This window comes from Anser cygnoides, unplaced genomic scaffold (assembly GCF_040182565.1).
Source record: "Anser cygnoides isolate HZ-2024a breed goose unplaced genomic scaffold, Taihu_goose_T2T_genome scaffold_43_1, whole genome shotgun sequence".
Classification (NCBI taxonomy): domain Eukaryota; kingdom Metazoa; phylum Chordata; class Aves; order Anseriformes; family Anatidae; genus Anser; species Anser cygnoides.
In genome coordinates, this window is record NW_027103067.1 from 971,373 (window position 1) to 997,678 (window position 26,306).

The window sequence follows — 26,306 nt, forward strand, 5'->3', positions numbered from 1 at the left end:
CCCCGGGACCTGTGGGGGATGGAGCTGAGGGGGGTCGGACCCCTGGCGGTGTGGGGTCGGTGCAGGACGTGGGGACGGCCCTAAAAGAGAGGACTTGGGGACGGCCCTGAAAGCTCTTGGGGGTGGCCCCAAAACCTCCGGGGATAGCCCCAAAACTTCTGGGGTTGGCCCCAAAACTTCTGGGGACGGCCCCAAAACCTCCAGGGACGGCCCCAAAACCTCCGGGGACGGCCCCAAACCCTCTGCGGCCAGGGACGCGGCCCCGAGACCTGCGGCGTCACCCCCAGATCTGCAGGGACCTGGGGACGGCCCCCGAACCCTCTGGGGACAGGGGACGTCCCCCGAGACCCGCGGGGTCAGGCGGGGACATCCCAGAGCCTTACGGGGACGTCCTGGGGGGTCCCCAGGTCACGAAGGGACACGGTGGTGGTGGCCTTCCTGTCCCTGCGGTGACACAGGGACACCCCGACCGTGTCCCCCCCACACCCTGTGGGGACACTTTGGGGCCTTTCCATCCTTTTGGGGACGCGGAGCCTTACGGGGACAGGGGGACAGCGGGGGGGGGGGGTGTCCCCAAGCCTTACGGGGGCGCCCCGGGCCCGTGGGGACGCCCCGTGGTGGCACCCTGTGGCCTTATGGGGACACGGGGACACCCCATGACCTTGGGGTGGCACCCCGTGACCTTGGGGGTCGCGGGGGTGTCCCCGTGTCCCCCCCACCCCCCCTCAGGGCCACCAGGGGGTCGCGGAGCCGTCCCCGCGCCCCCGCCCCTCACTCAGGAAGGGCCCCGCCGCGTGGGGGGGGGGGCTCTGCTGCTGCCGGGGGCGGTTCCCCCCCCTCCTCAGCCCCCCACCCGGGGGGGGTCGCCCCCTTTGACCTGCTGAACCCCCCCACCTCCCCCCAGCAAGGGGCGGGGCGGCACCCCCGGGGGGGGGCACCCTGGGGTGCTGCTGCCTGGGGAGGGGGCTTTGAAAGGGGGGGGGGGATTTTGGGGAGGGGGGGCGGGGCCGCAGCACCGCCGGCCCCCCGCCCTCTGCCCCCCGGCCGGCGCTCGCTGTCGATTTTCCAGGTTCTAGATTAAAATCTTTCCACAAAGAGCCGCCGCCTCCGCGCCAGTGCTCCCAGTATGAACCAGTACAACCCAGTAACCCCCCCCCCCCCAGCACCCTCCCAGTACAGCCCAGTGCCCCCAGTCCGTCCCCCCCCCCCAGCACGCAGCCTCTCTAGTAAAATACCTTTATTGCAAACGCGGCCGGACCCCCCCCCCCCCCCCCCCCCGGGGCCGCCTCTCCCCCACCCAGCGGGGGGCGTGGCCTCCGGGGGTGGGCGTGGCCTCCGGGGGTGGGCGGGGCCTCTTGAATGAGGGGCGGGGCCTCTGAGGCCGAGCCTTCCGCGGGAGGAGGCGTGGTCTCTGGGGGGCGTGGCTTCCCCGGAGGGGGGCGTGGCCCCGCCGCTCAGAGGGGCGGGGCGTGTCCGGCGGCGGGTGGGCGTGGCCTGGCGGCGTGGGCGTGGCCGGGGCGGACGAGCGGGGGCGGGGCGGGGCGCGGCGGCAGCGCGCGGCCGGGCTGCAGGGGGGGGGCGGCCGGGGCAGCCCCGGGGCTTGCGGCGGTCCCGGGGGGCGGCTGGGGCAGGGCCGGGCGCAGCAGCGGGGGCTGCGGGGGCCGCGAGGGCGACGGCGGCGGCGGCGGGGGGGGCGCCGACACCGCCGTGATCTGCACCTGCGGGGAGAGGCGGCGGGTCGGCGGCGGCGGCGGGGGGGGGGGAGCGGGCGGGGGGGGGCGCTCACCTCTTCTTCCTCCTCGTCTTCCTCCTCCTCTTCCTCGGGGGGGCGGCGGCGGCGGCGGGGGGGCCGCCGCCGCCGCCGCCGCCCCGCTCGGCCTCCCACTCGCGCAGCACCCGGTCGAGGCCGTAGCGGCGGCGGGCGCTGGCCACGAAGCTCCGCACCTGCGCCGCCGTCTTGGTGCCCAGCACCGCCGCCACCGCCGGGAAGTCGCGGCCGTAGCGCCGCAGGGCTGCCGGGGGGGGGGGGCGCGGGGTTAACGGGAGGCCCCCCCCCCCCCCCAACGGGGTGTTGTCCCCCCTCCGGGGGTGTCGTCCCCCCCCACATTGCGGCCTCATCCTGCACTCACCCTGCACCGCCAGCAGCTGCTCGTCCGTGGTCCAGCGGGAGCTGAATTTGCTGGTGGCCTGCGGGGAGAGGGGACGGCGTGGGACACCGGGGGACACCGGGGGGCGCTATGGGGTCGTGGGACACCGGGGACACCAGGGGACACGGGGGGACACTGGGGGACACCAGGGGACGCTATGGGGTCATGGGACACTGGGGGGACACTGGGGGACACCGGGGGATGTTACAGGGTTGTGGGACACTAGGGGGACACCAGGGGATGCTATGGGACCGGGGGACATTGGGGGACACTGGGGGACACCGGGGGACACGGGGGGACACCGGGGGACGCTATGGGGTCATGGGACACTGGGGGGACACCAGGGGATGTTACGGGGTCGTGGGACACTAGGGGGACACCAGGGGATGCTATGGGACCGGGGGACATTGGGGGACATTGGGGGACACCGGGGGACATTGGGGGACACCGGGGGACGCTATGGGGTCATGGGACACTGGGGGACACCAGGGGATGTTACGGGGTTGTGAGACACTGGGGGGACACCAGGGGATGCTATGGGACTGGGGGACACCGGGGGACATTGGGGGACACCAGGGGTGCTATGGGGTCATGGGACACTGGGGGACACCGGGGGACACCAGGGGACATTGGGGGACACCAGGGGATGTTACGGGGTCGTGGGACACTGGGGGGACACCAGGGGATGTTATGGGACCGGGGGACACTGGGGGACACCAGGGGACATTGGGGGACACCAGGGGACGCTATGGGGTCACGGGACACTGGGGGGACGCTGGAGGATGCTATGGGGCCAGGGGATACCAGGGGATGCTGCGGGGTCATGGGACACCAAGGGGACACCGGGGGATGCTATGGGACCATGGGACACCACGGGGACACCACAGGGGCAGGGGACACCGGGGGGACATTATGGGACTGTGGGACACCAGGGGGATGCTGCAGGACTGGGGGACACTGGGGGACACCGGGGGATGTTATGGGGTGAGGGAACACTGGAGGGGACACTGGGGGACGCTATGGGACCATGGGACACCGGGGGGACACCGTGGAGCACAGCGTGACGCCGCGGGACACAACGGGGCGTATGGGGACACGGTGACACCGTGGGCCACGCGGGGACACGGAGCAACGCGGGGTGACACCAGGGACACGAGAGGACACGATGGGGTGTACGGGGACATGAGGGGACGCACGGGGACACGAGGGGACGTGCGGGGACACGAGGGGACGCGCGGGGACACGCTGCGGCACTGGGGACGCAAGGCGATGGGGTGTATGGGGGCGCAACGGGGCGTACGGGGACGCGCTGGGACACAAAGGGGCACGCGCTGCCACCGGGGGGCCTCACCCCCGCCGCTGGGGACACCCCGAGGACCCAGGGGACAGCGGGACGGACAGAGGGACGGACAGAAGGACAGAAAAGCCCCCCCCCGACCCCCCCCACACACACCTCGGGCGGCCGCAACGCCTCCACGCCGCCCTCCAGCGCCTGCCTCAGCCCGCTGTTGATCTGCTTGATGCACTGCACCTGCGGCATGGGGGGGGGGGGGACACATCGATCGGGGGGGTCCCCGACGTTTGGGGGGCTCCCCGACGTTTGGGGGGCTCCCCGACGTTTCGGGGGGCTCCTCGTCCCCCCCACCCCATCCCTTCGGGGCGCGGCTACCTGGCGCTTGAGGGAGACGAGCTGGCAGTCGAGCTGCCGCAGCGCCAGGGCGCCCAGGTCGGGGTTGGCGGTGACGCCGGCCACGTCCTCGCGGCTCAGGTGCATGCCGCGGGGGGCCGCCGGCGCTGCCGGGGGTGGTGCCGGTACTGCGCCTCCTTGCGCCCCCCAAGCCGCTTTTGGGGTAAAAAGGGTCTTTTTTGGGGTCGGCCGCTTCCAGTTCCCCTTCGCTGGCGGGGCGGTGCTCCTCCATCTCGTCGTTGCTGTGAAATTGGAAGGGGGGGGGGGGGTCAATGGAGGGAGGGGGGGGCTGGGGGATTTGGGGGGGGGGGGTCCGGGGGGGTTGGGGGGGGCACCTGTCGTCCCGCTCCTTGCGCCCCAGCAGGCGCCGGGCCTGGCGGTCCATGACGCTGGTGCGGCTGCGCGTCTTCTTCCAGGAGTAGTAGTACTTGACCAGGCTGGGGATCAGCTTGTCGGGCAGCTGGGGGGGGGAAAGGGTGAGCGGGGGGGGGGGGCACGGGGCGTGGGGGGGGGCGCTGGGGGGGGGTTGGGGGGCGTTGGAGGGGGTTTGGGGGGCGTTGGAGGGGTTTGGGGGAGCTTGGAGGGGGTTTGGGGCCCCCCTGGCTGCAGGAGCGGGGATGGGGGGAGCAGTGGGGCTGCTGGGGGTGGCGCTGGAAGGGGGGGGCAGGTGTAAAATGGGGGGGGGGTGCAGGTGTAAAACGGGGGGCGCCATAAAATGGGGGGTTATAAAATGGGGGGGCCACCGTAAAATGGGGGCAACCGATAAAACTGGGGGACGGACATAAAATGGGGGGGAGCAGGTGTAAAACGGGGGGCACCATAAAATGGGGGGGGCGTTATAAAATGGGGGGCCACCATAAAATGGGGCGCAACCGATAAAACTGGGGGACGGACATAAAATGGGGGCAACGCAAAATGGGGAGGGAACCCATAAAACTGGGGGGCACCCTAAATAAGTGGGGGCAACACTAAAGGGGGGCACCCCTAAAGGGGGGGGGCACCCCTAAAGCAGAGGGGGTGTAAAATGAGAGTGGGGCACCCCAAAACCGGGGGGGGCACCCCAAAAACAGAGGGCACCCCAAAAGTGGGGGGTCACCCCAAAAAAGGAGGACTGGGAGGTGATGGGGGGTGCCACCTGCAGGGGACAGGTGGGGGGCACATCCCATGGCCTATGGGGGGGGGTGAGGGGGGTGTTTGTACCATCTGCTGGGGGGGGGGGGCACAACTTCCTGGGGGGGGCCATCTGCTGCGGGGGGGGGAGCAGGGGCTGGCGCGTCCCATGGCCTTAAGGGGGGTTGGGGTTCAGGCGGCTCCTGCCTGGGTTGGGGGCGGGGGGAGTCCCCCCGGGGGGGCGTTTTGGGGTGCCGGGGGGGGACAATGGGGGGGGGGGCGCGGGGGGGGCTGACCATCTGCTGGATGCGGGCGAAGCTCTTGCCGTGGAAGCTGAAGGCCTGCTCGAAGAGCACCTTGTCCTCCACCGTCCACTCGTCCGGGAAGGGCGTGAAGTTGGCCAGGTCGGCCAGCGACTTCTCCACGTCGTGCTTGTGCCACAGCAGCATGCCCAGCGCCTGCGGGGGGGGGGGACATAGAGCGGGGGGGGGCACGGGGAAAGGCGCGGGGGGGGGATTCAGCGGGTACCGGGCGCCGGGGGGCACCCGGAGCGCCCCGGCGGTACCTGCTCGATGTTGTAGCCGTGCTTGTCCTTCCCCGCCATGGCGATGTATTTATCCACTGCGGGGGGGGGGAGGAAAGCGGTGTCAGGGGGGGGCAAACCCCGGGGGGGGCCAAAGGTGGCGGTGGGGGTCCCATCCCTTCCGGGGGGGTGTCGCTCACGTTTGGCGTCGGAGACGCAGTGGTTGGGCGCCCACACCAGCATCCCCTTCAGCTCCTTGTTGCTGTAGCGCGCGGGGCTCTCTGGGGCGACACGGGGGGGGGGGGGGGGGTGAGGGTGTTTGGGGGGGGGGGGGACACACACAAATGGGCCCCCGCCCACCCCCCCCCCCCCCGCGCCCACCCTGCCCTACCTGGTTTGCAGTCGGGGATCACCGCCTGGTAGTCGGCCCCCACGCGGATCATGCTGTCTGTTTGGGGGGGGGGATAAAAAATAGGAAAATGGGGGGGGGGGGGGTCAGCGGCGGGGTGACACCGGGGGGGGGCGCGGGCGAACAAAGCCGGAGGCCGGCGCACACGCGGCGGCGGCCGGGGACAATGGGGCCGCGGCCGGGGGACGGGGCTTTGTTCCCCCCCCCCCCCCCCCCGCCGGGCGGCCCCCCCCCCCCCCGGGGCCGCACGTGTATTTGGGGGGGGGGGGGCACTCACCGTGCGCGTGCTCGTCCTCGCTGCCCTCGTCCTCCGAGGGGGCCGCCGGCGGCCGACTTGGCGCGGCTGCGGGACAGGATCCCCGAGGGTTTCTCCATCACCGAGGGCATCGCCGGCCCCGAGGGGGGGGGCGCACGGCGTGCCCCCCCCCCCAGCACCCCGGGGTGCTCAGCACCGGCACCCCATGCCCGCAGGATCCAGCCCCTTTAATTATTTTTTTTTTGGGGGGGGGGGGGGCGCGGCGGCGCTGTGCGCGGGGTGGGTGAAGGGGTGAAGGAAGGGGGGGGGGCAAAGGGAAGTGGGGGGGGGGGGGCGGGGGTCCCGGAGCCCACCCCGCGCCCACACAAAGCGCCGCCGGCCGCTCCCGCCGCCCGCCGGTGCCAAAGTAGTTCCAGCTCCCCCGGCCTCAGCACGGCCCCCCCCCCCGAGCGTACCCCTCCGCCGGCGCGGGGGGCGGCCGCGGGGGCACGGCGGGAGGGCGGGGGCAGGCCGGGGGCGGGGGGGGGGGCGGGGGGGGGCACGGGTGACGTGGGGACGCGGGAGAACGGGGGGGGGGGGACGGGGGGTATGGGGGAGGGGGAGTGTAAGGGGTGTGCAAGGGTGGGGGGTGGGGGCGCTGGGGGGGCGGGGGGGCGTGGGGGGTGGAAGCGGGAGGGGATGGGGGTGACGTGGGGACGCAAAGGGGGGCGTGAAGGGGATGGGGACGGGGGACACGGGGGGACGTGGGGATGCGGGGGGCACGGGGACGTGGGGGGCACGGGGATATGGGGAGGGACACGGGGGGAAATGGGGATGTGGGGGGGACATGGGGATGTGGGGGGGCACGGGGACGTGGGGGGGCACGGGGATATGGGGAGGGACACGGGGGGGGACATGGGGATGTGGGGGGGACATGGGGATGTGGAGGGGACATGGGGGGCACAGGGACACGAGGCGATACGGGGGGACATGGACATGGGGGGACATGGGGACGTGGGGGAAACAGGGACATGGGGAGACACGGGGACGTGGGGGGAAACAGGGGGGACACGGGGACATGGGGGGGCAGGAACTTGGGGGGACAAGGGAGGGGCACAGGGATATGGGGGGGACACCTGGACATGGGGGGAGAGGGACATGGGGGGTATGGGGACATTGGGGGGCACAAGGGATTTAGGGGGACATGGGGGGGCACAGGGACGTGGGGGAGATATGGGGGGGACACGGGGATATGGGGGGTCATGGGGAGGCACAGGGACATGGGGGGGCATGGGAGGGGACACAGGGACATGGGGGGGGGGCACGGGGGTCCCAGCCCTGCCATGGGGTGTCTGGGGCTGGGCCCCACAGCATTACGGGGGGGGGGGAATGCAGGGCTGGGTGTCCCCCCCCAGTGTGGCAAAGGGCTGGGGGGCAGCGGGGGGGGGCAAAAGGGCCTCCCCAGGGCTTGCTGTGGGGCAGGAGAGGTGTGGGGCTGGGGGTCCCACTGGGGGGGGGCTGCTGTGGGGCTGGAGGGCAGCCACGGGGGCCCCTCTCACCACAGGCCACACCGTGGGCCTGCCCCGTACCTCCCATCCCCCTGCTGTGGGGGCCGCTCACCGCCGTGGGGGACACGGGGGGCAGGCGGGGGGTCCGGCTGGAGCCCATCGCCGTGGGGCAGCGCTGTGAGGTCGCTACGAGGCCGCCGTGAGGCGACCGCGGGGCAGCGCGGGGGGGCCAGCGCCTCGGGCCCGCTCTGGGGCCGCTCTGAGGCAGGCTCCCCTCAGCGCAGGGTGTGGCCTCGCCGCCTTCCCGCCCAAGGCCCCCTCAGCCAATCAGCGCCCGCCTGCCTTCGCGCCTCGCGGCGCCGCCACGCGCACGACGGTCGGCACCGCCCTCCCCCCGCTTCCGCCTCTCCATCCGCGCATGCGCACGACGAGGCCGGGCGCCTCCGTTGACAACGCGCATGCGCTCCGTTCGCTCCCGCTCGGCCCTCCCCCGCCCAGCGCGGGCTCTGCGCAGGCGCAGTGTCCCCGGGCGGCCGCAGGCTCGCGCGCCCCGCGCCCCTCCCCCCCTATAAATAGGGCGCGCTCCCCGCGCGGCCCCTCAGAGCCCCCCGCGCCCCCGCGCCGCCAGGAGCTGCCGCGGCCGCGCTCGGCGCCGCCATGGGGGTGAGTGGGGAGGCGGGGGAGCCTGGAGCGGGGAGGCGGGGGTGTTTGGGGGCCTTTGAGGGCTTTGGGGGCCTTTTGAGGGGTTTAGGGGCCTTTGAGGGCTTTGGGGGCGTTTCTGAGGTGATTGGGGGCTTTTCGAGGGGCTCTGGGGCATCCCTGAGGGGGTTTGGGGCCTTTGAGGAGCTTTGGGGGTGCCTCTGAAGGGATTTGGGGCCTTTTGAGAGGATTCGGGGTATTTCTGAGGGGATTGGGGGCTTCTCGAGGGACCCCGGGGCGTTCCTGAGGGGGATTTGGTGCCCGTAAGGGGTTTCGGGTGCTTCTCTGAGGGGATTTGGGGCCTTTTGAGGGGGGTTAAGGCGTCTCTGAGGGAAATGGGGGCCTTTGGAGGAGTTTGGAGCTTCTCTGAGGGGATTTGGGACTGTCTGAGGATGTGTGTAGTCCCTTTAAGGGGATTTGGGGCATCTCTGAGGGGATTGGGGCCCTTTTGAGGGGCTCTGGGGCATCACTGAGGGGGCTTGGGGCCTTTGAAGAGCTTTGGGGGCGCCTCTGAGGGGATTTGGGACCTTTTGAGAGGATTTGGGGTATGTCTGAGGGGATTCGGGGCACTTAAGGTATCTCTGAGGGGATTGAGGGCCTTTTGAGGGGCTCTGGGGCATTCCTGGGGGTATTTGAGGCCTTTGAGGAGCTTTGGGGGCATCCCTGAGGGGATTTGGGGCCTTTTGAGAGGGGTTGGGGCATCTCTGAGGGACTTTGGGGCTTTTGAGAGCATTTGGGGCATTTCTTAGGGGATTCGGGGTACTTAAGGTATCTCTGAGGGGATTTGGGGCTTTTTGAAGGGGCTTGGGGATGTTTCCTGAGGAATTGGGGTCCCTTTGAAGGGCTCTGGGACATCTCTGAGGGGATTTGAGGCCTTTTGAGGGATTTTGGGGCAGCTCTGAGGGGATTTGGGGTCTTTCGGGGGCTTAGGGGGCTTCTCTGAGGGGACTTGGGGCTCTCTGGGGTGTTTGTAGTCCCTTTAAGGGGATTTGGGTCCTTTCGAGGGGTTTTGGGGCATCTTTGAGGGGATTTGGGGTCTTTGAGGGGCTTTAGAGGATCTCTGAAGGGATTTGGGGGCCCTCTGGGGTGCTTCGGGGACCCTTGGTGACATTGTCCCCCCTATTTTACCCAAATGCGTGTGCAAACTGCTGGGAAACGGGGTGATTTTCTCCCTGGCGGTGGAAAAGCGCGCCTTTCTCCCCAAAATGAGCCAATACCAGAGCTTTTGGAGTCCCTGTCCCAGCCGGCAGCGAGCGCTGGGGAAAAACACTGAAACCACCTGAAGTTCCCCAAACTTGGGGGGGAGGGGGGAGAGTGTTATTTAGGGGAAGGGCGCAGGCAGAGCGTTGTAAAATCGTGTGTTTGCCCTTTTTTTGTGTAGTTTTTGTGGAAGCGAAGCTTTTTCCCACGTAAATTTGTTGTCATTTGGGGATCCTGAGGGGATGCCGGCAGGGTTTGGGGGGAAATTGCCAGGGTTTTGGGGGAAAATGGCCTGGTTTTGGGTTATCTTCAACAGGGGGCTTTTAACCAGCAGCAGAAATGAAAACAGAAATAAAAGAAATAGAAATAAAAAGGGATAATTCCGTGTGGATGTGGAGAAGCCGTGTTCTACCGCACGCTTCGCCACACAACCAAAGATTTGGGGGAAAACTCCACGAATTTCCCATCGGGCAGGGATTGGGACACAGAAAAAGTTCTTGTCCTGCTCCGAGGTGACCGGTGGGGTTCAAGGAGCCGCTACGTCCCCCCTCTGCCCGTGTTTTTATCAAAAAACCACACTTTTCTCCCCCAAAACCCACTTTTTTTTTTTTGTGAGGGGGTTTGGGTGAGCTCAGCTTTGGCAGCCCGCTGTTAGCCGCTTATTTTTCTTTCCCTGGGGGCCGTTTTATTTTTTTTATCTCTCGTTGGGAATCTTGCGTCCCTGCTGGGCAGGGATTTTCATGTAAAAAAAAAAAAATCGCGGATTTAGCGCAAAATCACCCCATTCTGCTCTTCCTGCAGAGGAAATCGAGCAAGGCCAAGGAGAAGAAGCAGAAGCGCCTGGAGGAGCGGGCGGCGATGGATGCCGTCTGCGCCAAGGTGGAGGCAGCCAACAAGGTGAGCGCCCCAGCCTCAAAACGGGGCCAAAAAGGGCAAAATTGGCCCCGTGGGGGGGGGGGGGGGGCAAATCCCACCCCCTTCTTAATTTTTTGGGGGCGATGTTTGCTTCCTCCCAGCTCGAAGATCCCCTCGAAGCCTTCCCGGTGTTCAAGAAATACGACCGCAACGGGTGAGTGCCTGCCCCCCGCCCCCGGCGCGGTAAAACCGTGGCGCTGCCGGTCCCGGGGGGGCCAACGGTGCCGTCGCCTTCCCTTTTCTCCCCCCAGCCTCGATGTTGCCATCGAGTGCCGGCGCGGCGCCGGCCTGGAGCCAGCCACCCTCGAGTGGGCTTTCGAGCTGACCAAGAGCAACATGCAGACGCTGTAAGTGCGCCCCTGCGAGCCCCGAAACCCCCGTGTTTTGCCCTAAAAACGAGGACGGGGCTGGGGGGGGGACGAACCCCCCGGGGGGTGTTTCCCCGCAGGTACGAGCAGAGCGAGTGGGGCTGGAAGGAGCGGGAGAAGCGGGAGGAGCTGGCGGACGACCGCGCCTGGTACCTCATCGCCCGCGACGCCGCCGCCGGCCCCGTCGCCTTCTCCCATTTCCGCTTCGACGTCGAGTGCGGCGACGAGGTTCTCTACTGGTGGGTGGAAAAACTGGGGGCGGAAAGGGCTCAAAATGGGGCGGAAAGGGGCTGGGAATGGGGTGAAAGGGGCTGGGGCGAAAGGGGTCCGGGAATGGGGGCGGAAAGGGGGCTGGGAATGGGGCAAAAAGGGCTGGGGAATGGGGGGCAAAAGGGGCTGTGAGAATGGGGTAAAAAACGGCTTGGAAATGGGGCGAAAGGGGCTGGGAATGGGGCAAAAGGGCTTGGGAATGGGGTGAAAGGGGCTGGGGAATGGGGGCGGAAAGGGGCTGGGAATGGGGCAAAAAGGGCTTGGGAATGGGGTGAGAAGGGGTCCGGGGAATGGGGGTGGGAAGGGGCTGGGGAATGTGGCAAGAAGGGGGCTGGGGAATGGGGGGTGGAAAGGGGCTGGGAATGGGGCAAAAAGGGCTTGGAAATGGGGTGAAAGGGGTCCGGAAATGGGGGTGAAAGGGGCTGGGAATGGAGTGAGAAGGGTGCTGGGGAATGGGGCAAAAAGGGCTTGGAAATGAAGTGAAAGGGGGCTGGGAATGGGGCAAAAAGGGGTCGGAATGGGGCGAGAAGGGGTCTGGAGAATGGGGCAGAAAGGGGTCTGGGAATGGGGCAAAAAGGGCTTGGAAATGGGGTGAAAGGGGTCTGGGAATGGGGGCAGAAAGGGGGTCGGGAATGGGGGCAAAAGGGGCTGGGGGTGGGGTGAAAGGGGTCTGGGAACGGGGGTGGAAAGGGGGCTGGGGAATGGGGGGCCAAAAGGGCCCTGGGAATGGGGGCAGCAAGGGTTCTGGGAATGGGGTGAGATGGGTCTGGGAATGGGGGCGGAAAGGGGATGGAGCATGGGGCAAAAAGGGCTTGGAAATGGGGTGAAAGGGGCTGGGAATGGGGCAAAAAGGGCTTGGAAATGGGGCGAGAAGGGTCCGGGGAATGGGGCGGAAAGGGGCTGGGGAATGGGGGGCCAAAAGGGTCCTGGGAATGGGGCAGAAAGGGGTCTGGGAATGGGGGCGGAAGGGGGCTGGGAATGGGGGGCCAAAAGGGTCTCGAAATAGGGGCGAAAAGGGGGTCCTGGGAATGGGGCAAAAGCCCTGGGAACGGGGCCGCGGTGATTTGGGGTTCCTGTCCCCCGCAGCTACGAGGTGCAGCTGGAGAGCCGGGTGCGCCGGCGAGGGCTGGGCAAATTCCTCCTGCAGATCCTACAGCTGGTGGCCAACAGGTGACGGCGCCTTTTTCGGGGCAAAAGCGGGGGTTTTCGGGGCTTTTTTCCCCCCCTCACCCCTTTTTCCTGCCCCCCCCCCCCAGCACCCAGATGAAGAAGGTGATGCTGACGGTGTTCAAACACAACCACGGCGCCTACCACTTCTTCCGGGACGCCTTACAGTAAGTCAAAACCCCAAACCCCTCGTTTTTCACCCCGTTTCCCACCCTTTTCCCCCCCCCGGGGGGGGTGGGGGCACGGGGGGAGGGGGGAACCCCCTCTCTTTTGTGGGGGGCGGTGGTTCCGTAACCCGCCGCTCACGCCCCCTCTTGCAGCGCGCTGGCGACGTGACGGGGCAGGCGGGGAAGGGTTTGGTGCTCGCCCGGCTGCCGGAGGTGGGTGTCCGGGTGCCCCCGCAGCCCCCCCGTTTCCCCCCCCCACCTTTTATTCCCCCCCCCCCCCGAATTTTCCCCGGGTGTTTTGACCCCCCGCCTCGCCCAGCACCATCCCCCCTCCTTGTGCCTGTCGGGGTCACCTCTCCACCCCCCCCCCCTTGTGTGGCAGGCAGCTCACCCCCCATATTCCCCTATATCGGGGTCGGGGGGTGGCGCTGACCCCCCCACCCTATTTTTGACCCCCGCCCCATTTTTATTTATTTTTTTACCCCCTCCCCGCCCCCCAGGTTCGACATCGACGACACCTCGCCCAGCGTCTCGGGCTGCTGCGGCGACGACTGCTCCTACGAGATCCTCAGCCGGCGCACCAAGTTCGGCGAGAGCCAGCACGCGCACCCCGGGGGCACTGCGGGGGCTGCTGCCACTGAGCCCACCCCCCCCCCCGACGCAGATTTACCCAAATCTGAAGGTTTTTACCCCAAAACGGGCTCGTCGCTCTGTGCCGTGTACGGGTGTCCGGCCCGGCTGTGCCCCCCCTTGTCGCCCTACTGTGACCCCCGGAGTTTTGGGTGCTGTCAGGGAGGGTTCTGGTCCCCTCCCTGCAGCGGGGGTGTCCCGCGCTGGGGGGCAGGGCTCATATTTTTGGGGCACAATGAGGGTTTTTGCCCGTTTTGGATGTTTCCGGTGCTGTTTCTAGTGCCTCCGGGCAGCCACGGACTCCCCTTTTTTGATCGCTTCGGTTTGTACATCACAAATAAATCGTTCACGAGAAATAAACGGAGCCTGGTCTGGATGGGGTGACCCCCCCCCCCCAATTCGCACCAGTTCGCACCAGTTCCCGGGGGGTGTGGGGGTGTGCAGGACTACATTTCCCAGCAGCCCCCGCGGCCGCGCTTTGAGCAATGAAAGAAAGCTCCCGGCATGCACCGCGGGGGCCATAGGGCTGGCCCCGAGGGGCGGGGCCTCCCGCGGACCTGTCAGGGCTGGGGGCGTGGTCTCCCGACTCCTCCCCCGGAAGTGAGGCAGGGCGTCACTTCCGCTGCGTCCCCGCCGCCGCCGCCATGTCGCTCGCAGTTCGCCTGGCCCGCGCCCTGCTGCGCCCCGCGGCCCGGCCCGGCCCGGCCCGGCGCGGCCTCGTCACGGGGCCTCCGCAGGATCCCTTGGGCCCCGCGGTGAGCGCGGGGGCAGCGGCTCGGGGCTTGGGGGGACCGGGCGGGGTGACCTTGCCGTCCGCTGACGCCGCTGTGCCCGTAGGAGACCGCCGCCGGCTTCGCCGCCATGTTCGCCGTGTGCCTGGGCCCCGCCGCCTGGGTGCTGGCGCACCTGGAGGACTACAAGCAGCGGGAGTGAGCCGGGGCCTGCACCGGGACCACGAACGGGACCAGCACCGGGACCACGAAGGGGACCAGGAACGGGACCACGAACGGGACCAGCGCCCCCGGGCCCCCGGGACCCGCGCCCCAATAAAGGCCGTTGATGCTCTCCCCGCCTCCGTCCGTCACGGGGGGGCACCGAGAGGCTCGGGGGGGGGCCCTGAGGGACCAGGGGGGCACCTTGGGGCTCGGGGGAGCACCGGAGGGACCGGGGGGTGGCACCGCTGGGTTCAGGGTGGACACAGGGGAGCTCGTGCGGGATAACGGGGGGCACGGGGAGGGGCAGGGGGGACCGGGGGGGATTGGGGGAGAACCTGAGGGCTCGGGGGGCACCGGAGGGTGCGGGGGAGCAGCGGGAGGCTGGGGGGGGGGGGCTCGGGGGGCACCGGGGGGCTCGGGGGTCGATGAGGTCATCAGGTGACGTCACGGCCAGCTTACCTGCTCGTTGCTTGGGGGCTGATGGAGCCCCGGTTGCTACGGGTCGGATCCGGTTGCTAGGGGGAGGAGCCCCTGGTTGCTAGGGGCGGTTCCGGTTGCTAGGGGAGGAGGGCCTTGTTGCTAAGGGGTGTGGCCTGGTTGCTGGGGAGGGAGTGACCCGGTTGCTAGGAGGCGCGGGCTGGTTGCTAGGGACTGGCCTGATTGCTGGGGGGCGTGGCCTGGTTGCTAGGGGGCGTGGCCTGGTTGCTAGGGGAGGGCTGGTTGCCGGGGGCGGGGCCAGCTGTAGGGGCGGGGCCGTTCCCACCGACCCTTTCCAGTCGCTAGGGGCGGGGCCATCCCGCCTCCAAGCCTGCTAAGGGGAGGGGCCTGTTGCTAGGGGCGTGGCGACCCCGCATCCAGGATGGTTGCTAGGGGTGTGGCCTGTCGCCGGGGGCGGGGCCTGCTAGGGGCGGGGCCACTCCCCCGCGCGGTTGCTAGGGGGCGGGCCCCCGGTGCGGGAGCCGTTGCCGCGGCCTGGCTTCCGGCGGGGCGGCCGGTGCCCCGGAAGCGCTTGCGGCTGCCGCCGGTGCCCCGGAAGCGGTGCGCGGGGCGGGGCTGCGGCGGAAGATGGCGGCGGAGGAGCCTCAGCAGAAGCCGGAGCCGCTCGGCGGCGACGCGGACGGTAACGGAGCGCCCGGACCGGCGGGCCCCGAGCCGCCCGCAGCGCCCGGCCCCGGCGGAGGGCGGGAGGAGGGGTCCGGGGGTGGCGAGGAACCCCCCACAGCCCCCTACTGGCCCCTGAGGACCCTATGGAACCCCCCATAGGCCCCGCGGAGCCCCTATAGGCCCCCAAAGCCCCCTATAGGCCCTCTAAAGCCCCCTATAGGCGCCTTAAAGCACCTATAGAGTCCCTAAATCTGCATATGGACCCCCAAAGCCCCTATAGGCCCCTAAAGCTCCCTATAGATCCCCTAAATCTCACTGTGAACCCCCCATAGCCCCCATAGGCCCCCCAAAGCTCTCTATAGGCCCCCTAAAGCACCTACAGAGTCCCTAAATCTCACTATGAACCCCCCAGAGCCCCTATAGGCCCCCTAAAGCCCCCCTACAGATCCCCTAAAGCACCTACAGAGTCCCTAAATTTCACTATGAACCCCCCGAAGCCCCATAGCCCCCCCCCCAAAGCTCTCTATAGGCCCCCTAAAGACCCTATAGAATCCATAAGTCTCCCTGTGAACCCCCCAAAGCCCCCACAGACCCCCAGATCCCCCTATAGATCCCCCAAAGCCTCCTATAGATTCCCCCAAGGCTCCCTATAGATCCCCTAAAGCACCTACAGGCTCCCTAAAGGCCCCCATGAACCCCCCCAAAGCCCCTATAGACCCTCAGACCGCCCTATAAGCTCCCCCAAAGCCCCCTATACATTTCCTAAAGCACCTATAGAACCCCTAAGTCTCTGTATGAGCCCCCCAAAGCCCCTATAGACCCTCATATATCCCCACAGATCCCCTAAAGCCCCTATAGACACCCCCCCAAGCCCCTATAGATCCCCTAAAGCACCTACAGGCTCCCTAAGCCTACCTAAAAGCCCCCCCAAGCCCCTATGGACCCCCCTAAAGCGTTCTATAGCCCCCCCAAGCCTCCTGTGGACCCCACCCCAAAACCCTTATAGGCTCCTATATAACCGCTGTGGACCCCCAAAGCCCCCTATAGCCCCCCTGCGACCCCCCCCCAGCCCCCCCCCCCGTGGCGTTGTAGTGCCCCCCTGTAGACCTCTGCAGCCCCCTATAGCCCCCTATAATCCCCCCGTAACCCTCAAAGCCCCCCTAATGCCCCCCCAAAGCCCCCCCCCCCAATTCCCCCCCAAAAAAGCCCCCCACACCCCCAAAGCTCCCCCCGGACCTGTAATACCCCCCAAATCCCCCCAAAAACCCCCCAATGCCCCCCCTCGACCCCAAATACCCCCCAACCCCCTCCCCGGCCCCCCAATGCCCCCCAACACCCCAAAAGCCCCCCAGGCCCCCAACAACCCCAAAAAGCCCCCCCCAAGCCCCCCCAGACCCGTAATACCCCCCAAGGGCCCCCCACCCCCCCAAAAAGGCCCCAAAAAGCCCCCAACACCCCCATAGCCCCCCAAAGCCTCCCCCAAAAATGTCCCCCCAAATCCCCATAAAAGCCCCCAAATCCCCCAGTCCTCCCAATCCCCAATACCCCCCAAAAGCCCCCTCAACACCCTCAACCCCCCCCCCAGGTCCCCTCCTCAAACCACACCCCAACACTCCCCAAGAAAGCCCCCAGGCCCCCAGGCCCCCCCCCCAAAAAAGTCCCCCCGCAACCCCAAGCCCCCCCCCAGGCCCCTAATATGCCCCCAAACCCCCAAAATCCCCCAAAGTCCCCCCACCCCCCCAAAAAAACCCCCAACCCCCCAGTCCCCCCCCAACCCCCCCCAAAACCCCCAGTACCCCTCCAAACCCCCCCAAAAGTCCCCCCCCCAAACCCCCCAAAGTCTCCCCCCAATACCCCCCAACCCCCCAAAAAAAAGCCCCAACCCCCCCCCGTCACCCCAATACCCCCCAAAACCCCCTAAACCCCCCAGTCTCCCCCCAATACCCCCAAAAAGTCCCCCCAGCCCCCAATACCCCCCAATATCCCCCCAATACCCCCCAAACATCCCCCAAAGCCCCCCAGCCCCCCCAATACCCCCCAACCCCCCCCAAAAGTCCCCCCAACCCCCCTAGCCCCCCCAATACCTCCCAAAAAAGTTTCCCCCAGACCCCCCAAACCCCCCCCAAAACCCCCAACCCCCCCAAAAAAGCCCCCCAACACCCCCAGTCCTCCCAATACCTCCCCAACCCCCCCAAAGTCTCCCCCAGACCCCCCAAAACCCCCCAAAAAGCCCCCAAGCCCCCCCAGTCCCCCCAACCCCCCAAAAACCCCCCCAAAAAGCCCCCCAACCCCCAAGTCCCCCCAACACCCCCCCAACCCCCCCAGTCCCCCAGCCCCCAATACCCCCCAATACCCCCCAACCCCCCCCAATACCCCCCAGCCCCCTAAAAATGCCCCCCAATACCCCCCACAAAACCCCCCCAACCCCCCCCCCAAAAAAGCCCCCAACCCCTCCAGCCCCCCAAAAGTCTCCCCCAGACCCCCCAACCCCCCCCCCCCAAAAAAAAGTCCCCCACCCCCCCCCCAGCCCCCCCCCCCTCCCCCATGGCCGTGGGGGGTCTCACCCACCACCCCCAATATTTTTGGGGGGGGGGTCCCCTAAACGCGTCCCCCCCAGGCGTGAACTGCCTGGCCTACGACGAGGCCATCATGGCGCAGCAGGACCGCATCCAGCAGGAGGTGAGCGCCCCCCTTAATTGGGGGGGGGGGGGGCTCATTAACACCCTCCCCCTTGTTAATTAACCCCCCCTTGTTAATTAACCCCCCCGTTACATTAACCCCCCGTCCCAGATTGCGGTGCAGAACCCGCTGGTGTCGGAGCGGCTGGAGCTGGCCGTGCTCTACAAGGAGTACGCGCAGGACGACCACGTCTACCAGCAGAAGATCAAGGTGGGCACCAGTATGGCACTGGGAGGCTCTGGGGGGCGCCAGTATGGCACTGGGAGGCTCTGGGGGGCACCAGTATGGCACTGGGAGGCTCTGGGGGGCTCTGGGGGCCACCAGTAGGGCTCTGGGAGGCTTTAGGGGGCAGTGGGAGGCTCTGGGAGGCTTTTGGGGTTACTGGTTTGGCACTGGGAAGGTTTGAGGGTTACTGGTTTGGCACTAGGAAGCCTCAAGAGAAACCAGTTTGGCACTGGGAGCCTTTTAGGAGCACCGTTGTAGGGTTGGGAGGCTTTGAGGGACACCAGTATGGCTCTGGGGGCGCCAGTAGGGCTCTGGGGGACTCTGGGAGCCACCAGTAAGGCACTGGGAGGCTTTAGGGGGCCCTGGGGAGGCTTTTGGGGTTACTGGTTTGGCACTGGGAAGGTTTGGGGGTTACTGGTTTGGCACTGGGAAGCTTTGGGGGTTACTGGTTTGGTTAATTAGGAAGCCTCAAGAGAAACCGGTTTGGCACTGGGAGCCTTTTAGGAACACCGTTGTAGGGTTGGGAGGCTCTGGGGGCGCCAGTATGGTGCTGGGGACTCTGAAGGGGGCGCCCAGTATGGCACTGGGAGGCTCTGGGGGCACCAGTTTGGCACTGGGAGGCTTTGGGGGTTACTGGTTTGGCACTGGGAAGCCTCAAGAGAAACCAGTTTGGCACTGGGGAGCCTTTTAAGAGCACTGTTGTAGGATGGGGAGGATTTGGGGCTACTGGTTTGGCACTGGGAGGCTTTTAGGGCCACCAGTACAGCACTGGGAGGCTTTAGGGGGCACTGGCAGGCTTTTAAGGCCACCAGGATGTCACTGGGTGGCTTTGGGGGGCACTGGGAGGCTTTGGGGGGCAGTGGGAGCCTTTTAGGACGACCAATTTGATACTGGGAGGCTTTTGGGGTTACTGGTTTGGTACTGGGAAGGTGTTGGGGTTACTGGTTTGGCACTGGGAGCCTTTGGGGGGCACTGGGAGCCTTTTAGGAGCACCGTTGTAGGGCTGGGAGGCTTTGGGGTGTCCCCGTGTCCCCCGGGGTGTCCCCACAACCCCTTGGCACCTCCCTCGTGTCCCCTCGGGGTGTCCCTGTGTCCCTTCGGGGTGTCCCCACGTCCCCTCGGCGTGTCCCTGCTGTCCCTTTGGGGTGTCCCCACGTCCCCCCAGGTGTCCCCAAGTGTCCCCAGGTGTCCCCAAGTGTCCCCAGGCTGTCCTTTGGGGCCACCTCCCTTCAGCTCATCCCTTTGACATCCCCTCAACGCCACCCCCGTGCCCCCTGCCCCGTGTCCCCACGTCCCTGCCGTGTCCCCAGGTGTCCCCAAATGTCCCCAGGTGTCCCCAGACGTCCCCAGGTGTCCCCAAGTGTCCCCAGGCTGTCCCTTAAGGCCACCTCCCTTCAGCTCATCCCTTTGACCTCCCCCAACATCCCCACCGTGTCCCCCTGCCCCGTGCCACCCCCGTACCCCCTGCCCCGTGTCCCCACGTCCCTGCCGCGTCCCCAGGCTGTCCCCAAATGTCCCCAGGTGTCCCCAAATGTCCCCAGGCTGTCCCTTAGGGCCACCTCCTTTCAGCTCATCCCTTTGACATCCCCCCAACATCCCCACCGTGTCCCCCTGTCCCCCTGCCCCGTGCTACCCCCATGTCCCCACGCCCTTGCCGCGTCCCCAAACGTCCCCAGGTGTCCCCAGACGTCCCCAGGTGTCCCCAAATGTCCCCAAACGTCCCTTTTGTCCCCCCCGCCCCCCCAGGACCTGCTCCAGAAGTACTCCTACATCCGCAAGACGCGGCCGGACGGGAACTGCTTCTACCGCGCCTTCGGCTTCGCGCACCTCGAGGCCCTGCTGGAGGACGGCCAGGAGCTGCAGCGGTGCGTGGCCCCCCCGTGGCCCCCGTCCCCTCCCCGGGACCCCCCCGGTGTCCCCAAAGCCCCCCTTCCGCGGTGCCACCCGCTTTGTGTCCCCCCCCCCCCCCCCCAGGTTCAAGGAGATCTCGGCGCGCAGCAAGGACGAGCTGGTGGCGCAGGGCTTCACCGAGTTCACGATCGAGGACTTCCACAACACGGTGGGGGATACTGGGGGGACTGGGAGGCGCTGGGGGGACTGGGAGATACTGGGGAGACAGTGCGGGGACGCTGGGGGGACTGGGAGGCACTGGGGAGATGCTGGGGGGAACTGGGAGGCACTGGGGAGACACCGGGAGACACTGGGGAGATGCTGCATGGACCCTGGGGGGAACTGGGAGGCGCTGGGGAGACACTGGGGGGACTGGGAGATACTGGGGAGACAGTGCGGGGACGCTGGGGGGACTGGGAGACACTGGGGAGATGCTGCAGGGACGCTGGGGGGAACTGGGAGGCACTGGGGAGACACCGGGAGACACTGGGGAGATGCTGCAGGGATGCTGGGGGAACTGGGAGGCGCTGGGGGGAACTGGGAGGCACTGGGGAGACACCGGGAGACACTGGGGAGATGCTGCAGGGACGCTGGGGGGACTGGGAGACACTGGGGAGACGCTGGGGGGACTGGGAGACACTGGGGGGACACTGCGGGGACACTCGGGGACTGGGAGATACTGGGGAGACAGTTGGGACGCTGGGGGGACAGTGTGGGGACTGGGAGACACTGGGGAGATGCTGCAGGGACGCTGGGGGGACTGGGAGATACTGGGGAGATGCTGGGGGGACTGGGAGATAATGGGGAGACACTGCGGGGACACTTGGGGGACTGGGAGATACTGGGGAGACCCTGCAGGGATGCTGGGGGGACTGGGAGATACTGGGGAGACACAGCTGGGACACCGGGTGGACTGGGAGATACTGGGGAGACGCTGGGGAGACACTGTGGGGACACTGGGCGGACTGGGAGACACTGGGGAGACACTGGGTAGATGCTGCAGGGACACTGGGGCAACTGGGAGACACTGGGGAGACGCTGTGGGGACACTGGGCGGACTGGGAGACACTGGGGGATATGGGGGGACAGTGGGGACATAGAGGGGACACTGGGGGGACATTGGGGACACTGGGAGGACACTGGGAGGGCAAGGGGAACAGTGGGGACTTGGTGGGGGACACTGGGGGAACGGGGGGACGCTGGGAGGGCACTGGGGACACTGGGAGGGCACTGGGGACACTGGGGACATGGGGGGACACCTGGGGGACGCTGGGGGGACACCTGGGGGACACCGGGAGGACGCGGGGGGGCACTGGGAGGGCACTGGGGACATGGCAGGGGACACTGGGGGGACATTGGGGACACTGGGAGGACACTGGGGATATGGGGGAGACACTGGGGGGACACTGGGGCGTGTGACCCCATAACGGTGTGCGTGACCCCGACCCCATAACGACATGTGTGACCCCATAATGGTGCGTACGACCCTATAACGGCACGTGTGACCCCCCATGACCTCATAATGGCACGTGTGACCCCGTGTGACCCCATAACAGTGTGTGTGACCCCATAACCCCCTCTGTGACCCCATAATGGTGTGTGTGACCCCATAATGGTGTGTGTGACCCCATAATGGTGTGTGCGACCCCATAATGGTGTGTACGACCCTATAACGGCACGTGTGACCCCCCCATGACCTCATAATGGCACGTGTGACCCCGTGTGTGACCCCATAACGGTGTGCGTGACCCCATAACCCCGTGTGCGACCCCATAATGGTGTGTGTGACCCCATAATGGTGTGTGTGACCCCATGACCCCCTGTGTGACCCCACAATGGTGCGTGTGACCCCATGACCCCCCGTGTGACCCCATAACGGTGCGTGTGACCCCATAACCCTCTGTCTGACCCCATAACCCCCCGCGTGACCCCATAACCCCGTCCCCCACAGTTCATGGAGCTGGTGGAGCGTGTGACCCCGTAACCCCCTGTGTGATCCCATAACGGTGTGTGTCACCCCCCGTCTGACCCCATAATGCCCCGTGTGACCCCACAACCCCGTGTCTGACCCCATAATGGTGTGTGTGACCCCATAACCTCCTGTGTGACCCCATAACGGTGTGTGTGACCCCATAACCCCCTGTGTGACCCCCTAATGGTGTGTGTGACCCCATAACCCTCCATGTGACCCCATAATGGTGTGTGTGACCCCATAACCCCCCGTGTGACCCCATAACCCCCCGTCTGACCCCATAACCCGGTCCCCCCACAGTTCATGGAGCTGATCGAGCGCGTGGAGCGTGTGACCCCATAACGGTGTGTGTGACCCCATAACCCTCCATGTGACCCCATAATGGTGTGTGTGACCCCATAACCCTCCATGTGACCCCATAATGGTGTGTGTGACCCCATAACCCCCCGTCTGACCCCATAACCCGGTCCCCCCACAGTTCATGGAGCTGATCGAGCGCGTGGAGCGTGTGACCCCATAACGGTGTGTGTGACCCCATAGCCCCCTGTGTGATCCCCTAATGGTGTGTGTGACCCCATAACCCTCCATGTGACCCCATAATGGTGTGTGTGACCCCATAACCCCCTGTCTGACCCCATAACCCCCCGTGTGACCCCATAACCCCCGCGCGTGACCCCATAACCCGGTCCCCCCGCAGTTCATGGAGCTGATCGAGCGCGTGTGAGCGTGTGACCCCATAACGATGTGTGTGACCCCATAGCCCCCTGTCTGATCCCCTAACGGTGTGTGTGACCCCATAACCCCCTGTGTGACCCCCTAACGGTGTGTGTGACCCCATAACCCCCGCGTGACCCCATAACCCCCCGCGTGACCCCATAACCCGGTCCCCCCGCAGTTCATGGAGCTGATCGAGCGCGTGGAGCGTGTGACCCCATAACCCCCTGTGTGACCCCATAACCCCCTGCGTGACCCCCATAACCCCCTGTGTGACCCCCTAATGGTGTGTGTGACCCCATAACGGTGTGTGTGACCCCATAACCCCCCGCGTGACCCCATAACCCCCGCGTGACCCCATAACCCGGTCCCCCCGCAGTTCATGGAGCTGATCGAGCGCGTGGAGCGTGTGACCCCATAACCCCCCGTGTGACCCCATAGCCCCCTGTCTGACCCCTAACGGTGTGTGTGACCCCATAACTCCTGTCTGACCCCATAACCCCCCGTGTGACCCCATAACCCCCTGTGTGACCCCCTAATGGTGTGTGTGACCCCATAACTCCTGTCTGACCCCATAACCCCCTGTGTGACCCCATAACCCCCGCGTGACCCCATAACCCGGTCCCCCCCGCAGTTCATGGAGCTGATCGAGCGCGTGGAGCGTGTGACCCCGTAACGGTGTGTGTGACCCCATAGCCCCTGTCTGACCCCCTAACGGTGTGTCTGACCCCATAACCCCCCGCGTGACCCCATAACCCCCCGCGTGACCCCATAACCCGGTCCCCCCGCAGTTCATGGAGCTGATCGAGCGCGTGGAGCGTGTGACCCCATAACCCACTGTGTGACCCCATAACCCCCGTGTGACCCCATACCCCCCTGTCTGACCCCATAACCCGGTCCCCCCGCAGTTCATGGAGCTGATCGAGCGCGTGGAGCGCCGCGTGCCGCTGCCCGAGCTGCTGGCGGCCTTCAACGAGCCGGGCACGTCGGACTACCTGGTGGTCTACCTGCGCCTGCTCACCTCGGGCTGCCTGCAGCGCCACCGCCGCTTCTTCGAGCAGTTCCTCGAGGGCGGCCGCAGCATCAAGGAGTTCTGCCAGCAGGTGGGCGCCCCGCGGGGCCCTTGCACGCCTTTGCACGGCCCTTGCACGCCTTTGCACGGCCCTTTGCACGGCCCTTGCACGGCTTTGCACGGCCCTTGCATGGCCTTTGCAAGGCTTTCTCCGGCCTTGCATGGCCCCTAAGCGGCTTTCTGCAGCCTTACACTGGCCCTAAATGGCCTTGCAGGGCTTTGCACAGCCCTTGCACGGCTTTCTGCAGCCTTACACAGCCCCTAAATAGCCTTGCACGGCTTTGCACGGCCCTTTGCACGGCTTTGCACGGCTTTGCACGGCTCTTTGCAAGGCTTTCTTCAGCCTTGCGTGGCCCCTAAGCGGCTTTCTGCAGCCTTATACGGCCTCCCTAAATGGCCTTGCAGGGCTTTGCACGGCCCTTGCACGGCTTTCTGCAGCCTTACACAGCCCCTAAATAGCCTTGCACGGCTTTGCACGGCCCTTGCACGGCTTTGCACGGCTTTGCACGGCCCTTGCACGGCCTTTGCAAGGCTTTCTCCAGCCTTGCGTGGCCCCTAAGCGGCTTTCTGCAGCCTTACACGGCCCCTAAATGGCCTTGCAGGGCTTTGCACGGCCCTTGCACGGCTTTCTGCAGCCTTACACAGCCCCTAAATAGCCTTGCACGGCTTTGCACGGCCCTTGCACGGCTTTGCACGGCTTTGCACGGCCCTTGCACGGCCTTTGCAAGGCTTTCTCCGGCCTTGCGTGGCCCCTACGTGGCTTTCTGCAGCCTCGCACGGCCCTTGCACGGCTTTCTGCAACCTTGCATGGCCCCTAAATGGCCTTGCAGGGATTTGCACGGCCCTTGCACGGCTTTGCACGGCCCTTGCACGGCTTTCTGCAGCCTTACACAGCCCCTAAATAGCCTTGCATGGCTTTGCACCGCCCTTGCACGGCTTTCTGCAACCTTGCGTGGCCCCTAAATGGCCTTGCACGCCTTTGCACGGCCCTTGCACGGCTTCCTGCAACCTTGCACGGCCCCTAAATGGCCTTGCACGGCCCTTACACAACCCTTGCACAGCTTTCTGCATTCTTACACGGCCCTTGCATGGCTTTCTGCGGCTTTGTACGGCTCCGAAGTGGCCCTTGCACAGCTTCGCACAGCCTCACACGGCCCCTAAACGGCCGTGCGTGGCTTTGCACAGCCTTGCACGCCCACCAGTGGCCATTGCACTGCTCTTGCACAGCTTTGCACAGCCTTGCACATCCCCCAATGGCCCTTGCACAGCTTTGCACAGCCTTACATGGCCCCTGCACTGCCCTTGCCCAGCTTTGCACGCCCTTGCACAGCTTTGCACAGCCTTACATGGCCCCTGCACTGCCCTTGCCCAGCTTTGCACGCCCTTGCACAGCTTTGCACAGCCTTACGTGGCCCCGATGGCCCTTGCACTGCCCTTGCACAGCTTTGCACGCCCTTGCACAGCTTTGCACAGCCTTACATGGCCCCTGCACTGCCCTTGCCCAGCTTTGCACGCCCTTGCACAGCCTTGCACGTCCCCCAGCGCCCCTCGCGCTGCTCTTCCACGCCTTCCCCCCGCCTTTCACAGCCTCCCCTCCCCTTGTCCCGCCCTCGCGACCCCCCAACCCCCCCCCCCATACCCCTCGCACGGCCTCGCACGGCCTCGCACGCCATCTCCCCGTGTGCCCCCCACCCCCCCCCCCGTGCAGGAGGTGGAGCCCATGTGCAAGGAGAGCGACCACATCCACATCATCGCGCTGGCGCGGGCGCCTGCAGGTGCCGGTGCTGGTGGAGTACATGGACCGGGGCGAGGGGCGGCGCCACCAACCCGCACGTCTTCCCCGAGGGCTCGCAGCCCCGCGTCTGCCTCCTCTACCGCCCCCGGCCACTACGACATCCTCTACAAGTGAGCCGGCCCTCGCACGGGCCTCGCACGAGCCTCGTGGGCCTCGCACGAGCCTCGTGGGGAGCCCCCCGTGAGCCTCGGGGGAGCCTCGCGTCAGCTTCGGGGGGGAGCCTTGTGGGAGCCTCCCCTCCCTGGGGGCCTCGCACGAGCCTCGTGGGAGCCTCGCACGAGCCTCGTGGGGAGCCTTGCACCAGCCTCGTGTGTGCATCGTACGAGCCTCGTGGGAGCCTTGCACCAGCCTCGTGGGAGCCTCGTGGGAGCCTTGCACCAGCCTCGTGGGAGCTTCCCCTCCTCGGGAGGGGGCTCGCACCAGCCTCGTGGGAGCCTCGCACGAGCCTCGTGGGAGCCTCGCACCAGTCTCGTGTGAACCTCATAGTACCCTTGCACCAGCCTTGTGGGAGCCTTGCACCAGCCTCGTGTGAGCATCGTACAAGCTTCGTGTGAGCCTCGCACCAGCTTCTTGTGAGCCTCGCACCAGCCTCGTGTGAGCCTCCCCTCCTTGGGGGCTTTTGCACAGCCTCGCACGAGTACCTGCGGGGCCTCCGGTGGGTGCACGAGGGCCTCGTGCGGCGTTGCCGCCGCTGCAGTCCCCTCTGGTCTTGCACGGCCCTCGTGCGGCCTTGCACAAGTCCCACGAGGCTCCCAGCCCCCCTCCTCGTGCAGCCTTGCACGCCCCTCCCTCCCCCCCCGGTTCCTGAATAAAGACGCGGCCCACACTCCTTGCACGTTTTTATTGGGGGGGGGGGGGCGGGACTGAGGGGGGCTGTGGGGAGCC

General features: G+C 66.8%; 3 protein-coding genes across 3 annotated transcripts; 2 read left to right on the forward strand and 1 right to left on the reverse strand.

Moving 5' to 3' along the window:
- Window positions 1–1,328: 1,328 nt before the first annotated feature.
- LOC136789275 (REST corepressor 2-like) lies at window positions 1,329–6,365 on the reverse strand. The gene is given in 14 exon segments (XM_066989312.1): window positions 1,329–1,718; window positions 1,945–2,012; window positions 2,130–2,187; window positions 3,601–3,678; window positions 3,817–3,926; window positions 3,929–3,988; window positions 3,991–4,076; window positions 4,170–4,294; window positions 5,241–5,402; window positions 5,510–5,565; window positions 5,668–5,748; window positions 5,859–5,915; window positions 6,154–6,193; window positions 6,195–6,365. Coding segments are annotated over 14 exon segments (1,314 nt in total). The 5' UTR covers window positions 6,264–6,365; the 3' UTR covers window positions 1,329–1,454.
- Window positions 6,366–8,123: 1,758 nt separating this feature from the next.
- LOC136789263 (N-alpha-acetyltransferase 40-like) lies at window positions 8,124–13,182 on the forward strand. The gene is given in 9 exon segments (XM_066989298.1): window positions 8,124–8,282; window positions 10,320–10,415; window positions 10,535–10,587; window positions 10,685–10,780; window positions 10,882–11,040; window positions 12,158–12,241; window positions 12,328–12,405; window positions 12,906–13,015; window positions 13,018–13,182. Coding segments are annotated over 9 exon segments (711 nt in total). The 5' UTR covers window positions 8,124–8,276; the 3' UTR covers window positions 13,047–13,182.
- A 1,748-nt stretch (window positions 13,183–14,930) lies between these two features.
- LOC125181662 (ubiquitin thioesterase OTUB1) lies at window positions 14,931–25,753 on the forward strand. Its single transcript, XM_066989297.1, is given in 10 exon segments — window positions 14,931–15,090; window positions 17,692–17,753; window positions 17,865–17,963; window positions 19,725–19,843; window positions 19,953–20,037; window positions 23,463–23,657; window positions 25,335–25,394; window positions 25,396–25,437; window positions 25,439–25,504; window positions 25,506–25,753. Coding segments are annotated over 10 exon segments (813 nt in total). The 5' UTR covers window positions 14,931–15,035; the 3' UTR covers window positions 25,536–25,753.
- The last annotated feature ends 553 nt before the right edge of the window (window positions 25,754–26,306 follow it).